The following is a 17622-nucleotide window of genomic DNA, read 5'->3' as shown; positions in this document are numbered from 1 at the left end:
AGTATTTAAGGAAGCTAGTGAAGTGATGTAAGCGAGTGCGGTGTGCTGGAGTGTGACTGACCGTCAGCTGGACTCAGTCCTCGTGCGGCTGAGATCATGGAGAGCGATGGGCTGCTGTGAGCCGAGCGAAGGTAATGCTCCACGTGCGGAGAGACGTACGAGTGCGGCGGGAGGAAGCTGGACTCCGATCCCGGAGACAGACGGATCAGAGAGATGTCCGAGATCACCGGGCTGCCCCCCAAACCTGCAGCGCTGGACACAAACAGCACACAGACAGAATCAGCTTCAGAGATTTAAACAACCAGCTCGTCATTTCTCACGCTCTAAACCATCATAAACGTCTCTTCTCCTCTTCCAGAGTGCAAAGAGGTTATGAGGATGCATGATTCAAGGAACACATTTTATTGGATTTTATCAAATTTTGATTACGATGGTCATTTTCTTTTTCGCCATATTGATACATAATCACAATATTTTGCATTTTAATGTCATTTTGCATTGAACATTACATTAAATTATATTACACATACACACACAATAATGAATAAATTGCACATTCTAATACTTATAATGTTTTATTTTAAGTGAAAAAAAAAAGATTTTTTTAAGAGGATCGGATTATTCTCCTAAACCTTCAAATCGTAATCACAATTTTTATCAGAGAAATCACACTTAGATTTTAATTGCAATTAATTTTTTTTATCATAAATAAATATATATATATAAATTGCTAAATAATATTATATCATAATATTTGACTGTAAAATAAAACAAAATATAAAAAATTTAGCATTAAAATACTACTACTATTAATAATTTTACAATAAAAATTACAGTTTTTATTCGATAAATCACACTTAGATTTTAATTGCAATTAAAAAATTTGTAATAAAGTGTAATAAAAATGTTAATAATAAAATTAATAATAAAGTCTATTAAAATTACAAAAAATATATTAAAATGGTAAATTCACTGTAGTCGTTTAAATTTCCTGCTAATGTATAAAAATACAATAATAAAAAATTGCAATAAAAATTAACTAAACGTTTTCAAAATAATTTAGTACTTATTTTATTTTAATTGAGACACAATTCTTTTTTCTTTTCTTTTTTTTTTGGGAAAATAAAATTTCCTAAGATTTTAAATGGTGAACAATTTTATAATAAAAGAAATAGCAATTTGCAAAAAAAAAAAAAAAAAGGAAATTATTTTTTATTTATATTTATTAATTATTATTACTTACAAATTTACAAAATAATAAATAAAAACTAAATAACAATGATTAAATTATATACACATACACACACAATAATGAATAAATTGCACATTCTAATACTTACTATTATTATAATATTTTATTTTAAGTGAAACACCTCAGACAAAAATTAGATTTTAGTTTTTTTTAGAGGATTCGATTATTCTCCTAAACCTTCAAATCCTAATCACATTTTTTATCAGAGAAATCACTCTAAGATTTTAATTGCAATTAAAAATGTTATCAGAAATAAATATATATATACAAATTACTAAATAAATATTACTAAATAATATGATATCATAATATTTGACTGTAAAATAAAACCATATATATAAATTGAGCATTACTACTACTACTACTACTAATTTTACAGTAAAAATTACAATAAAAAATATTTATTTCTTCATTTTTAAAAGTATTTTGACAGAAAACTTTACAAAGTTCCTTTTTTTGTTTTGTTTATAAATGCTTCTCAACAGCTTCTTTGGAAAGATGAGTGTTGCATGCTTTTAAAAAGATGCAAAGCATATATTTCTTTAATTACACCAGTCTTTTCTGATCTGAGACCTGCACTGAGCCACATTGTGATTTCGGTTTTGTTTGCACAGATGGTGCATCGATCAGCTGCAGAACCATGATCCTCTGTGTTTGCTTAACATCTCATCTACTGTATTCACTCAGCAGATCTTTAAGAGGGATTGTTTGTCACATGATTCAATGTTTGACACACAGCGTCTCGTTTATGAGAGTTTGCCATAACTAATATTCCTCAGGTTGGTGCTGGACTCGTCTGACTCGAGGTGTGATGGGAAAAAACTCTCAAACACAATCCAGACACACTTTCATTTACCTCTTTCCATCCCTCCTTCAAGTTCAGGATCATTTCACTTTAAGCTTTTGATGATTTCTGATGATTCCCAGACGGGAAAATAAAGAAAAAGTCTCGCTCAAATTCAACCACATACCAAATGTTTGAGGAGGACGACATTAAGAACCATATATATATATATATATATATATATATATATATATATATATATTTTTTTTTTTTTATGAAAGTGTTACAAATAAACTGAATATATAATAAAATATATAAAAGTTTATTATCCACAAAAAAATTATTTGTGCTCTTATAATATTACTTTTTTTACATTTAAAAGTCATAAATTATATAATAAAATATACATTTGATTAAAAAGTGTAATATTCTAACAAAAAATTTTAAATAAGCAAACTTATGTATATGTATTATGTATATTATATATACTTATACTAAATACTTACAATATAATATATAATGTAATATAAATTGCAATTACACTTAATGTTACACTTGAAAAAGTCATATTGATAAAATTAATGCTACACATTTTGGAAATATTTTAATAGCTATTTAAATTTTAACTAACACAAAATTCAAATTTTTTTTTTTTAGATGACCAGATTTCCCCCTGAAATGTACATTTTATGAAATATTTTAAAGCTTTTCTTTTATTATATAATTAAAACACTTGAAAAAAGACATTTATATTTTGTATGTACTGTTTACATTTCCAAACATTCATTTTTGACAATACTAAATAAAATGTGCACTTGATTATCGCCGGGGAGTGATTTTGGACACAGCACTGGAGCGCCGTCCTAATATTTATGGTGTGGCACATTCACTTTTTTGGCTGTGATTTGATTAGCACCTTTGCATAAAGATGACAGCAAATACCTGTTATCTTCCTGCCATAACAGCGAGAAAGCACAATCACAGCACATAAATACACACTCATGCCCTCTATTAATCTGCCGTCGTATTGTCCTGAGTAATAAAAGCATTGCATGAGTCCAGTGTTTCTGCGTCTATTGTTCATCACGAGGTCGTTGTTGGTGTGGAGCAGCAGATGGGCAGAGCACCTGTTTCCAGAGCGTGCCAGGCTGTCAGGTGCCCATGCGCTGGGATTACTGAGCGCTTTAGTTTGCTTTAACACCCATTCACACGCGCCGCGGGGCTCCAGAGCTTCACATACAGTACACACTCACTCTCCAACATCTCAAACGCTTCTCCACATTCAGTCCTGAGAAACAGGGCTCAGAAATCTCTCAGGTGTCTCAGAGTCTGCTCAAAGCATGCGAACGCAATCCTCTGAGCTGCTCTGCATTCATTTTATAGCTCTACATTTTTATTTGGAAAAAATAATAATAAATATGGCATTTGCTATGTAAAAAAAAATGATTTTTTTTTTTTTTTAAATCAAAACTTTTGGATCAAAACTTTTCATCAAGGTTGTCTTAAAAACCCAAACCAAATTGTTTTCCTATCTTTTTTATGTCTTTTTATTTTTACTCTTTTTTTACATAGCAAATGCCATATTTATTATTATTTTTTCCACAAATTATTATTATTATTATTTTTTCCACAATCGAATTATTTAATTTGTTATCATTATATGGTATTTGTGATACATGTATGGTAACAAGAATAATATACATAAAACATTTAAATAACTTAAGTTATTATTAAATAAAAAATGCATTGAAAATAAGCACTATAAAATATGCATATATGCGGTGTGAAATATGGTATAAAATGTGTCTAAATAATACAAATAATATACGTTAAGCATTTAAAGGACTTCATAAATTATTAATTAATGAATAAATTAATACATGGTATTTTGAGAAAATCTGTGTAAATATTAATTATATATAAAATGTGTTAAATATTTCAGCATAAAATATTATTTTCATATTTAATTTTTTTCTGTGAGTTCCCATAGACTTTTATTACTTTTATACTGACCATACAATATCTTCTATCCCTTAAACCTACTCCATACAGTATGCATCTGAAAACTACTGTACACTGATGTACTAGTGGCTGTATCTGTGTGTGTGTGTGTGTGTGTGTGTGTGTGTGTGTGCGGTGCCAGTGATGAATTGCTCTATGACAGGAACTCGTCTCTACCTGGGGGCTGATACTCTGATTTAGATAAATCACATTTCTGCCACAGAGACACAGCACACACACACACACACACACACACAGAACAAACAATGCTTTCATACTTCCTCTCGTACAAACACAAGCAGAGGACAGCGGCCTACATACTAATACTGCTTCAGATGACTGATGCTTCACGACAAACCTCAACAGAGAAAACCTGACTCCAGATTTCAGTCTTACACCATCTGACTGACACCTAAACCAATCAACCCCAGCTCATGATGTTTAGAAACGTGTAAATCAGAAATCAGACATAAATATATCTGCAAACAGTGATACTGGGGCTGTAGCGCAGTGTAGAACAGGAAGAACAAAAATCTAAACCAACCAACAAGCTGGTTCAGAAGTGTAGCTGAAAACTAACTCAGAATGAACAGAAGTTCAAAAGGAAATGAACACATTTATTTATTATCTAGAAGCAATATATATTTGAACAATGCGGATCTGGATGATAATCAAAACAGCACAACATAGTACGTTTTTTTTTACGTTGCACCACACGAGACTCAAACCCACCACACATTCAACAGAGGAGAAGTTTAGGTGTGAGAAGGAGCTCACAAAAGCATGGCTTAGCATGTTAGACAGATTAGCATGCTAAACTTAGCTTACGGTTAACCTGATAGCTGAAGAGCCACTTTTGAGATAAAGGAAACTGGTTAGCATGCTACTGATTTTTGTGGTTATATGTCAAATGGTTTAAAAGACGTTGCAATTCATGACAAAATGGTGAACACATGGTTAAGCTGGTCCTGTGGATATCCAAAATTGATATCCACCTATTCAGCATGACCCAAGGAATCCAAAGACACAAACCCCATGATTTTCTGACTAACCGCTTAAAAGTTATAAACCAAAAGAGCAATTTTTCATATCTCATGATCCATAGGTGGCGCTGTTCCCAACTCTGGCATGGACCCACATACCTTGCTGTTGGTGAAGTGCATCAAGTTTCATTTTGATTGATCAAAGTTTGGCTGAGATACAGCCTCTGAACCAATTTCCGATCTACCTTGGTTAAGCTCACAGCATCATAACGTTTTTTTTTTTTTTTGGGACTAGTAGGTCAAAAAATGTAGTCATTTTTGCAGCTCGGTCCACTTAATGTAAAATATTCAATGTGATCAGCATGAGGTGAGTGATCAGGTGTACTATGTAAATTTTTTTCTAGAATTGGGGTTCAAGAGTTATTAACATTTCAATGTTGAATTTTTGAACTGGTGGTGGTGCTATAGAGTTGGTTCTAGAGACCCCAAAATTGGTCAGATCACTATTAATGGCCATCTTTACAAGTGTGCCAAATTTCATAAATTTCCTAAGTTCTGCTCATAGGGCAGAACATTATTAAATTAAATATACATTATTTTTATTATCAATATTATTAGTATTATTTATATTTTAATATGGTAAATGAATATATTAGTCCAACTTTTCTCTACAAGCTTTAGGTCAATTAACACAGAAAATAGCTTCAACTTACCCCTGTACAGAAAAGAAGAAAAACACATAAATTTCATTTTCAACAGCATTTAAAACCATTTTCACAGTGCTGCACACCTTCCAGTTAAACTTCCATTGTAAGTACATTACAGCCAACATGTTTCTTGTTCGTTTTTAAAAGTTAAAGACAACTGGACTAAGCCTCAGATGCAAAGTATTTTTTCAACCCAATGACACTTTTCCCGCAGTGTTGGAGCAGTGGAAGCATCCTGACGCCTCGCCGGAAGCTTTCCGACACTCTCTTGGACGAGAACCAACGCTGACAAGTGGGAGGTTCGTTGGGAAGAGTCTTCCTCCGCCTGGGAGAATTCCCACGGCGCTCCTGTCCTCTACGCAGATATATCGCACCGTCCGTTGTCATTCGAGCCAGCTCCGAAAAAAAAGCTACCTTTTCTCCTCCTCGCTTTGTCAAAGGCAGGGAAAAAAATGAAGAACGAAAGCAAGATATCCATAGGGGAAGCTTCCTACGGCCGCTTGGCTGACAGCTCTGACAAAATAACCAGCACCCTCATTATTTTATATGCAAACAATGATAAAACGAACTGTATGGAGATGTCATGTTAGACAATCAGCTCGTAGACCCTTGACATGTCGCCCGGCGACTGTAACAAAGTGTCCCTGCTTGCCACAGGCGACACCTCGCTTAATTTGCTGCACAATGTGCCTGTAATTAGATGAATTTGGCTCAGGCAGAGGAAAAGACAGCCAGATCAAGGTCTTGATGAATTAGGGGTCCACTGTCAAGATCAAATCACATTAATCAAAGCGAGCGAGTGTTGAGACAGCTAGTCTCCACCCAACACGGCTCTATGTGTGATGAATAGGCTAGCTGCTAGCGGGCCGCCCGAATGTATCACCATCAAAATCTGTGAATTTAAATGTAACAACGCTACTTCGAGGATTCTATCGATTTATTCTGCTCTTTTAAGATAAACCTTCCTACGAGCCTCCAGACCCCGTTTCAAAAAAGACGAGGAGGGAAAAAAAGCTCTGTGGTGTTGTATTTAAGGAATAACAAGAAAGTGTAACTTCAAAAACTAGCACGGCCCAGTTTATGTTCTGTTTTGTACAACACCGCCGCAGCCGATCTGCTGGAAATTCACGTGGGACGTGCGAAGCTCTGAAGGTCTTGGAAGTTAAACCGATATTACCGCGCCGTTGCTCGGCACACCTGAACTGGAGGATGCTGGGAAAACCGAAGACCTTTGGGCTGGACGGGTAAGGAAGATATTTGTTTGGAGAGCCACGACTAAATCTTCATGAAAGAAAAATCTCCAAACTGTTTGTCCTAGACACCAATGAAATCAAAGTTGCCTCATTCTCAAATCTTTCGCCTAGAGACATTCAGAAGAGATCTCAGAAATGTACATTGCTCTTTCCATCAAAGTCTACTATCAAAAGTCAGAGATCTCAGTATGAACTCAATCAATTCAGTCGCTGGAGATAAAATTGATACTCACTAAGAAACATAATAAGAAGATTATTTCTCATCATCTTTTTCATCAAGATCAAATGATCTTACCTAGGTAAGGTAAGGTCCACACATGTAGTTTATATCAAGGGTTGTCTTGTTGAAGATTTTGAGGATAAACAAAAGAGATAAAGTTGAGCTGAAAACCCAATTTTTCTTGTGTCTCCTTGTAATTTCACATGTGGCCTCTTCAAGAGTTCAGAAGAGATCCCCACCAAGTTGCTCAGCTTTTTCCAAAAAAAGTCTTCAATCAAAAGTTAGAGATCTCAATATCAACTCAATCATTTCTGATAAAAAATTCTCCAATGTGCTCAGCGTTTTCTACCAAAATCTGTTAAAAAGACAAGATCTCAAAACGAGCTCAAACATTTATCATCAAATTTCTCCAAGATCAAATGATCCGAGCTTCTACCAACAGGCAAATTTTATCAGACTGAACGCATAATTTCAATGAATGGTTTAAGGCTTTGAGGAATTTGTGGAGAAACAACTAAGAAAAATTTAAACTTTAACAAAACAAAACACAATGAAGCGTCCTGAATCTCACATTTTTCCTTTGTCTTCACGTCTCCACTAGTTTCAGAAGAGATCTCAGTCCGAGATCTCAATGTGAGCTCAATAATTTCTCATGAAATTCTCAAACGAGCACAACATTTCGTACTAAAGTCTATTTATAAGTCAGCGATCTCAACATAAGCTCAAACATTTCTCATCAAATTCTCCCAAGGTTCTATCAACACACAACATACTTGAAGACATGGGATGTCCCACACAAAAACTTATGAACTAAGTTGCACTGGAAGAGTATCTGCTCAATGCCTTAAAGGTAATTCAAAGAATTAAACGAGACGAAGATGAGAGAAGAAAAGTTTATATTCTCCTCTCCAGATGTTCGATCCAGTGAGCTGCAGTAATCTCTTTCCGGGATTTTGAGATTTACCCGGCCTTGAGTTTTGCATCTGCAAGTTAATATGTTTTCTAAACGGTTAAATCAAGACCGAATGACGTAGCTCAGATTTTGTTTTCAATCTGGACATCCATTTCAGTCGTATGCTTTTTATGAAGCATCTCATTTCAGGATCACCTGATTGCACTGCACTGATTGACCGCGGGGATAAACAAAGTAGATGCTTTCTTTGCGAGCGCAGAGATTATTTATATTCAGAAACGCTGAGAACAAGAGCCAGAGATGGATAGGGCTGGAGGCTCACCCGTGTAGAGCGTGGAGCGCATGGGGCTCGTAGTGGTATCTCCCCTCGTGGTGACGCACGTCGACGGGGATCGGAGAATGGAAATTCGGGAAGATGTGATGAGGGCCTGCAAGAGAGAAAGAGAGAGAGAGAGAGAGAGTTGGGAAAGAGCCAAGACTTTCAAAAAAGGAATTTCAGAAACGCGCTGAGCAGTATCGTGTAAAATATTGGCACTATCACACAAGAGTAAGGGAATAAATAAATAATCAAAGTATCATAAGAAATCCTACATCCCCAACATAAAAGATATCCAACTGGGCTTTTGACAAAGACCTGCAGCTAGACGCTCTTTGAACTCGTACAGATGATGGACGTTGTGAAGGAAAAAACATCCGGGACGTAAACTAGGGCTGACAGCGCGGGGAGAGAATATTCCTCGTCCAGGCATCGTTGCCTCATACTGGCCCGTGCCAATCGGAGCATCTCCCAAACCAACCACGTCCCTGACACATTACTGGCTCCGAAACGAGTCCGAAACGAAGATGCCAGGTTGATGTGAAATCATAAGAGGTCAGGGCTTTGAAATCAAAACTAACGAGAGAGGTTTTTTTTTTAACTAAAAGCTGTTGCAGCGTTTTACAGTCTGCTGTATACATTGGCTGGCATTCCTTTTCATCATACCTCGTTTGGCTGGATCATTTTATTTGAGCCCGAGAGAATTAGAATCAGCACTTTTGCTGTAATAAAGCCTTTGTTGGCTTGGGACGTCCCGTTTAAAGGCCAACAGAGATTCATTAGAAGTTATGATAACGGGAAACCACATTTGGCGGCTTCTTTGCCATATGCAAAGAGCTGTTTGCAGTGGTTAAGTTTTAACTAGCTTTCCCTTCTAATTAGTCGTTCGCTCCTGGAGCTCCTTCAATCTTTTCATGCATGCCTGCGAAAATAAACGGATAAAACAGAAACGGGTCGAAATGAAAGCAGATTTAAAAGCTTTCCTGTTCTCTAAGCTTTCACATTTTAGTAACTGATTACATGTCATTTGGATAACGTAATCGGATTACATTTTATAAAGATCGTAATCAGATTACAGTTACTTTTTATGGATTACATACAGTAAACCATTTATAATTCACAGATTTTCCTTTCTAAAACTCCTGCTGTGTGTGTCATACCATCATTTAGATTTGACTATACTCACAACATAAAATTGTCTTGTAAATACATTTTAAAGCCATGCTTCGGAATTTGAGTGAAACCCCCCCCCCAATTCTTAAGCAATCAAACCATGCATGAAACAAATAATTATGCACACAACTAATTACTGCTGGTGTATGGTTTAATGCATTTAATGATGTTGACATATTTGCTTTTTTAAATCATTATGGTACGATTAATGGTACATTTAAAACAAAGTAATCTAAAAGTAATCTAAAAAGTAGTCAGATTACATTACCTAAAAATGTTACTAACTACAGTTCCCATCGTGTCATCTGTAATCAGTAATGAATTACAATTTGTACGTAATCTACCCAGCTACTAATGACTGGTGTTTCTATGTGCAAACTAAATATTAGCACTAGTACTAGTAATGCTTGACTTAGCAGGAATGAGAAGAGGGTAAGTGAATCGGCTGAACTCTGGACTGTATTAACATTCTTTAGGGTGGCAGCACTGGGAGGGTGAGGGGTGACCCTGGGAGGTCAGAGGTCACGGGTCATTATCCACACCTGGTGTTCACAGAAGCTTCTCCAGAGGATTCACACACTCAACAGAGGCGGTGTGAGTCAGCAGTCTCTCCCTCGCTCCGCTTCTCTGTCAAGTTGTTCATACCCTTCAGAATGGCAGAGAAGAGCGTCCCAAAGGACAGGAAATGACCCGCTGCTTTTCCTGTCTCTCTCTTTCACTTCACATTTACATAATGTTAAACTTAAAGGGACAGCGCACCAAAAATACAAAACTGTAGTCGTGTTTTTTCTTCTTTATCAAACTGTCAGCAGAACACAAATGGAGATATTTTGCAGAATGTCGTTGAAAGAGAGGATTTTTCAGTCAATAAAGTCAAAATCTTCCTTAAAACATAATTTTATTATACTTTTATGGTGTTTTAAAGCTTTTTAAGGGATAGTTCAACTCAAAATGAATATTTTTCATCATTTACTCACTCTTATGTTGTTCCAAACCAGTACTGTATGAAGAAAATATAAAAGATATTTTGAGGAAATGTTGGTAACAAAAAAATATATTGGAAGTCGATGGCTACCGGCAACTGTTTGGCAATCAGCAACATTTCTCAAAATATCTTCTTTTTTGTTCAACAAAAGATGGAAACCTAAAAGGAAAGTTCACCTTGGTTTACAAAGATTTTTCAATCAATAATGACATAATCCTCATTTATAAAAATAAATAAATAAATTCCCATTTTTATGTTGTTTATAGATCCTAACAGTCTGAGCATTCTGCTAAACGTCTCATTTTGTGATCTAAAGAAGAAGAAAAAAGAAACAACACAAAGATAATTAGATGACAGAGTTTTTATTTCAGGTCTGTTTATCTTAAAGTTTGTCTGCAGAATCACAAATTTACCAAAGGAGACACTGAAATGCTGAGATCTAAGGGCTTGTGCTTAAATCCAGTACATCTTTACTTATACAGTCTGCGTATTCTGCATGTTTTTAGCACAATCAAATCAGCTGCGTGACTAGCCGGAGTCATGAGCTCCCTTTAAAGTTTTTGTCATGGAAAATGCCTCAGGTTGCCTTTAATTGATGAAAAACACCATAAAAACACACCTGACATGCACAACAGTAATGCCACACAGCTGTCGAAAACACAACAGCGGTCTAAAACACGCAACTGGAGCACAAAGCTCCGGCACGACCTTTACACTGAAAAAACTAAGGGTCCTTAATGCTTCCACAATGAACCTTTATCAAACTACTACAAAAACATTTTTATATTTATGTGCTTAATCAAATTTCCTGCAATTGTACTTTTAGTGTACTAAAGTGGTATATTAAAATGTGCTAAATTGGAAAAATGAAATTTGTACTTAATGCAGAAATAGTGCTAAAGTATAATTAAAGATATACTATTTTATTTTGCTAAAGTGGAACAATTGCAAGTATATTTATATATATATATGCAAGTATATCAGTCCTCATCAAAAGTGACATTAAAACACATTTTATACTTTGTATTAAGAAAAGTGCATAGTTCACAAGCAGTATGCCAAGTAAAGTTTAATTGTAATTTTTATATCAGTAATTCTCGAGTTTTCGGTCAGTAAATGAGTTAATATATTTAAAACATACTTAGTTTGAAAAAATTTACTTTACAGTAGTTCTAAAGGTTCTTCAGATTATTAAAATGTACTTCACACTCAGAAAAAAATGCTTATTTTAAGAACTTAAGGGTAACTTAAGGGTTCTTCTATGTCATTAATGTGAAAACCCCCTTTAATTTTTATTATTATTATAATAAAAAAAATTATCTTTATTTTTAAGAATGTAGATAGCAGAGGAATGGCTCCAGTTAAAAACTAATATATTTTAAATGCATTTATTTTATACTAAGTATGGTTCAAATCTATTAACACATTTACTGACAGATTACTCGACTCTTTTTGATTAAAATATATCATTATAACTTTACTCGGGATACTACTTGTGCACAATGCACTTTTCTAAATATTAAATATAAAATGTTTTTAATGTCACTTTTGATGAGGATTGTTTGATCTTTGAAAAATAATAAGACTTTAAATGCAAAATATTTAAAAGTATAATTGCAATAATTCCACTTTAGCACAGTGCTGTATATCTTTAATTGTATTTCAGCACTACTTCCTCACAATTGAAGTGCATAATTTTTTTTTTTTTCAATTTAGCAGACTTTATGTTTACAAGTTACACTAAAATTCAATTGCATGACATTTTATTGAGTACATAAATATAAAAAAGTATTTGAGCAATATACTTAGCATTAAATAAATGCATTTAGAATATATTAAAGTCTATTTATTTTTTTACTAGCGAGAGAATCTCTGCATGAGATGGTCTGTAAACGCTACGAGGAGGGTGCATTCAGCGACCAGACGCAGTTAATGCACCATTACTAATGCAGCGGGTGAATTATTGCAGGGGCTGATGGGAAGAGAGGTCGAGGACAAAGAGCAGGAGTTGAGTGGGACAGCGAAACATGACGAAGCCACTGAAGGAATTCTCCCGCGCTGAACTCACAGACCACCGCATGAATCCTAATCAGACCGGTCCGGTTAAGGCCGAATTTGTGCTTTAATCACGACTTTAGAGGAGGAGGAGATGCAAAAATAAAACAGGGGAAAGACACAAACTAGGGTAATTGGAAGCATGAAAAATACACAACGTTTGTAGCTCCGTAAACACTCCGGAACGAAATGAGACGGCAGAGAACGCGAACCAGCTTTGGTCCCTGTCATTAAAACGACACGTTACCCCACAGCCTCATTCATCTGTGCCCGCCCTCAATTATCCACATTACCACTGTTATTTCCAGCCGTCACATCTTTCATGTCAGCACAAACCCACCCCGTTCGCAACCCGTTCTGTAGAGCGCCGAGTTCGAGGGCCCCCGTCACCAGAGGAGCGGGCAGGATTATTCGATCATGCCGACATCTCCATTGTTTCCCCTGCAACGCAGAGAACAAAAGAGAATCGCTCTGGAGAGTTCAAGAGCCGCGTTTACCAGCTTCTCCGAGCTCTATTCCCCAGGGCTTCGGCACGGCTGCAGAGTTTCCGTGAAGCTCCTCGCATCTATTAGTCTTTAGGTGATAACATTTGTTTTCACATCTGGGCGAACGGCGCTGAGGGGTGCTGCACTTTTTCAGTGTCGGCCGCGTGCTGCTCCAGAGCGGATGACTTTCTCATGCACTTCTTAACCTGGCCACTTCTCACTGGGATCTTTATCGTTCGAACATGAACCGATGGAGCTTCTGAACACACACACACACACACACACACACACACACACGCATATTGCTTTCCTGAAAGAACCTTCTAGTGAATACTTCTTAAAAAAAAATCTTAGTCTGAAGATGAAGTTCTCGCATAAAAGAAGATATTTTGAGGAATGTTGGTAGACGTTGAAGAAAGGGAAGAAAATACCATGGAAGTCAATGGCTACTTGTGTTACCAACATTATTTAAAGTATCTTCTTTTATGTTCAACTGAAGATGGAAACTGGTAGAGGTCTGAAACAACATGAGGGTGAACTATCAGGGTTTTTTTCTCTTTAAAGAACATTTTGTGGAATGGAAAGTTTTCATGGATGCTAACGGTTCCATAAATTGCAATAAAAAACCACAATTCTTAAGAATGTAGAAGAAACATTTATGGTTGCCCAAAGAACCTTACACTATACTATTATTTAAGGAACTACTTTTCTTGGTGTGAAGAACATTTTAATAACTTTTTCAGTGTAAAGAAGCTGTTGTGGAATGGAGAGTTTCAATGGAAGTGAAAGGTTCTTGATGGAACCATCAACGCCAATGAAGAACCTCCATTTACCCTCAAAGAACCTTCAAGTAGACAATTCTTAAAATAGCTACTTTTTTCATAGTGTGGAGATGAATTTCTCTCAGCTGTTGAACATAAAGAAGATATTTTGAGAAAGGTTGGTAGCCAGACAGTTGATTATAGCCATTAACTTAATTAAAAAAAAAAGTCAATGGAAATCAATTCCCAAAATTCTTCAAAATATGTTATTGTGTGTTCAACAGAAGATGGAAATAGAGTTTTCTAATAACATTAACTATCACTTCATGTCAGTAAGGAATCTTTTGTAGAATGGAAAGGTTACATGGATGCTAAAAGGTTGTTGATAAAGAACCTTAATTTTAACTGTGTAGAAGAACCACTTTTGGTTCCTCAAAGAACATTCCAGTAAACATTTTTCTTGGTGTGAAGAACATTTTAATAACATTTTTGTCCACTGTAAAGAACCTTCCGTGGAATGGAAAGGTTCCAACGGTTCTTCAGAGTTCTTTAAAGTAGATGAATGGCAGGAGGCTCTCGATCAGATAAACATGGTCCCTCTTAACTGGAAACGGCTCTTCTGATGTCATTTGGCTTTGGATATTCGGGCCAAACAAGCACAACCCCTCTTGTCTTTGTTGTACCCTAATCCCAGGATCTAAAGGGGTAAATGGTTTCATTTTACAGGAAGTACTCAGCAACAATAATGGCCCTTTGAGTGGCCGGGGTCTTTGCAGCGCAATTAAAAAGCTTTGGGCATTACGAGAGAATCAGGAGGGGAAATTAGACAGGAAATTCCTGTAGAAAAACTGGCCTCAGGCCTAACTAAACATCGCCATAGCAACCACTACACACCAGCAGACCCAGTGCATTGTGGGATGTGACCAGATAACAATGAGTCTCTAAAATACAAGTCTGTGCAATCTATCTATCTGTTGATCCATCCATACTTTCCATTACTCCATTTACTAATCCGTCGTTCTATCTAATGTTTGATCCAAACTTAACATCCCATATCCATCCACCCACACTTTCCATTACTCCCTCCATCCACTGTTCTATCTATACATCTGTCCATCATTCTATTATTGTTGTTCTATCCATCCATCTTTTCTTGTATCTATCAGACGTTCTACCCATCTATTGTTCTATTCATCTATCCATCCATCTATACATCATTCTATCTATACATCCATACTTCCATCCTTTTTCATTACTCCATCCTTCCATCCATCCTTCGTTCTATCTATCTGTAGTTCTACCCATTCATCATTATATCATCCATCCATCTGTTGTTCAGTCTATTTGTCATTACATCCATCCATTCATTGTTCTAGCTATTTGTAATTCAATCCATTTATCCATCCATCTGTTGTTCAGTCTATTTGTCATTTCATCCATCCATCCATCCACTGTTCTATCAATCTGCTGTTCTATACATCCACCCTTTCATTTGCTCCATCCATCCATCCATCCATTCATTGTTCTAGCTATTTGTCATTCCATCCATTTATCCAGCCATTCATCTGTTGTTCAGTCTATTTGTCATTCCATCATCCATCCATCCATCCATCCATTGTTCTATCAATCTGTTGTTCTATACATCCACACATTCATTGTTCCATCCATCCATCCATCCATCCATCCATCTATCCATTCAATGTTCTATTAATCTGTTGTTTCATCCATCCTTTACATCCTCTATCCATCCAACCATTTTCCATTAATCCATCCATCCAACCAACCATCCATCCATCCATCATCCCATCTGTCCACACACCTGTCTGTCATGATATTCATCTGTCATTCAATCTATTTGTCATTCTATCTATCCATCCATCAATCCATCCATTGTTATATCAATCTGTTGTTCTATACATTCACCCATTCATTGTTCCATCCATCCATCGGTTCTAGCTGTTCTTTCCTTTCATCCATCCACCCACCCATCCATCCATCAACCAATCCATCCATCCATCAATCCATCCATCCATCCATCCATCCATCCATCATCCATCCATTCAATGTTCTATATGTCGTTTCATCCATCCTTTACATCCTCTATCCATCCACCCACACTTTCCATTACTCCATCCATCCACCCATCCATCCACCCATCCATCCATCCATCCATCCATCCATCCATCCATCCATCTATCCATCCATCCATCCATCCATCCATCCATCCATCCATTCATCCACCATCCATATTGTCTGAGTATCAATTCATTTTAATTCCACTTCCTTACATTCAAATACAAATTGCAATTCTACATCCTGTTTGCAAAAATAACTCTTCTTAAGTAGCTTAAACCGGCCTTAGGTGGCTTACTGGTCCAATCTGGTTCCACAGGTCTGGTTTGATGGTTTTAGAGGGGTTTTGTGCACACGGCCAACTAAACCATCCACAAAACATCTTAGTCTGGATTAAGCTTTTTTTTTTTTCAAAAGGAAATTTAAGGCAGAGGAAATGCATCACTTAAGCATGCTGGAGGTAAAGCAGAAGGACAAACCGAGCACAAGATGCGTGTTGTTAGCATGCTGTTTGTGTAATCTAGGTACTTAAGACCACAAGAGTCTGTAAGACTGATTACGGCCCGTCGTGATTGGCCCGGCTCCTCCAGCCCCTGATTTATCACCTCTGCTCGTAATAGTGCTGCTTAACACACAGGTTTGTCCAGATTAAGTAATTACCCTAAAGCTGAAGTTTATTATCTTTAAGACCGGTGCTATGATAAAAAGAGCCCTGTCGGAGAGACGGAGCCAGCAGAAGCGCTGATGCTGAATGAATAAGGGTGATAATTAAGATGCGATGCATTAACGTGGCGTTTCTGCGGGCGCCGTCAGCGTGCGTGGTTCCTTACATTCATATTAGCCCGGCGAAACCCCTCCAAGGGGGTGAGGGGGATAACAACTGGCCCAGAGCTTCAGCTGAAGGCACGAATTACTCCTCCAGCACATCTGTAAATAAAACCATCCATTGTGTTTTAACTAGACTCTCAAACAGTGCTTTACTTCACCTAAAGTCACCATGAAAACACATTCACAACACCTTTTACTTGTGTCATATCATAATGAGTTAAATCAAGTCGACTTTAAATCAGGTTTAGTGTCATAAAACACTAACTTTATTTCTGGTCCAATCTGATCTAATGATCAGTCAGCCTTCAAAATAGTAGGAAGAAGTACTCTCCATTAATAATTCATATGGCTGTAAATAATACGTTTTTATGAAAGAACGGGTTTTTTTAAGGGTTGAAAAAATATTGTAAAAAATATATATACAGTATATCTATATATATATATATATATATATATATATTTTAATAATAATAACATTATTATTATTATTAGTAGTAGTATTAGTAGTAAATAAATTAAACAAAGGTACTATTATATTGCATTTATATTGCATATTGCATTATTTTGCTTTATAAAAATACTAATACAAATTATATTATTATTATTATTATTATACAACTTTAAAATTACAATACTAACACTTTTAATTAAAATATACCCCTTCCAAAAATAAATAAACTAATATTTTTTTTAAATAAATTAATAATTGCAAAAAGTACATTATTTAATTGTAGTAATTTAATTTAATTTAGTGAGTTTAGTAAATGTAAATTTAGTTTAACTTGATGTACTAAAATAAGTAAAAATAAAACTGAAATAAAATTGGCGTAAAA

The 17622-nt window shown here is 35.8% G+C and overlaps 1 protein-coding gene across 1 annotated transcript; it reads right to left on the bottom strand.

Moving 5' to 3' along the window:
* Positions 1 to 61: 61 nt before the first annotated feature.
* LOC113099802 (zinc finger protein GLI2-like) lies at positions 62 to 8862 on the bottom strand (the record flags this gene model as incomplete). Its single annotated transcript, XM_026264754.1, has 3 exons — positions 8705 to 8862; positions 8436 to 8591; positions 62 to 252 (listed from the first exon to the last, which is right to left on the bottom strand). Coding segments are annotated over exons 1-3 (505 nt in total), but the record flags the coding sequence as incomplete, so codon positions are not given.
* Positions 8863 to 17622: the final 8760 nt, after the last annotated feature.

The sequence above is a fragment of the Carassius auratus genome, unplaced genomic scaffold (assembly GCF_003368295.1).
Source record: "Carassius auratus strain Wakin unplaced genomic scaffold, ASM336829v1 scaf_tig00217036, whole genome shotgun sequence".
In the NCBI taxonomy this organism is placed as follows: Eukaryota; Metazoa; Chordata; class Actinopteri; order Cypriniformes; family Cyprinidae; genus Carassius; species Carassius auratus.
Note: the sequence above shows the minus strand (reverse complement) of the source record. Positions and strands in the feature narration are given on the sequence as shown.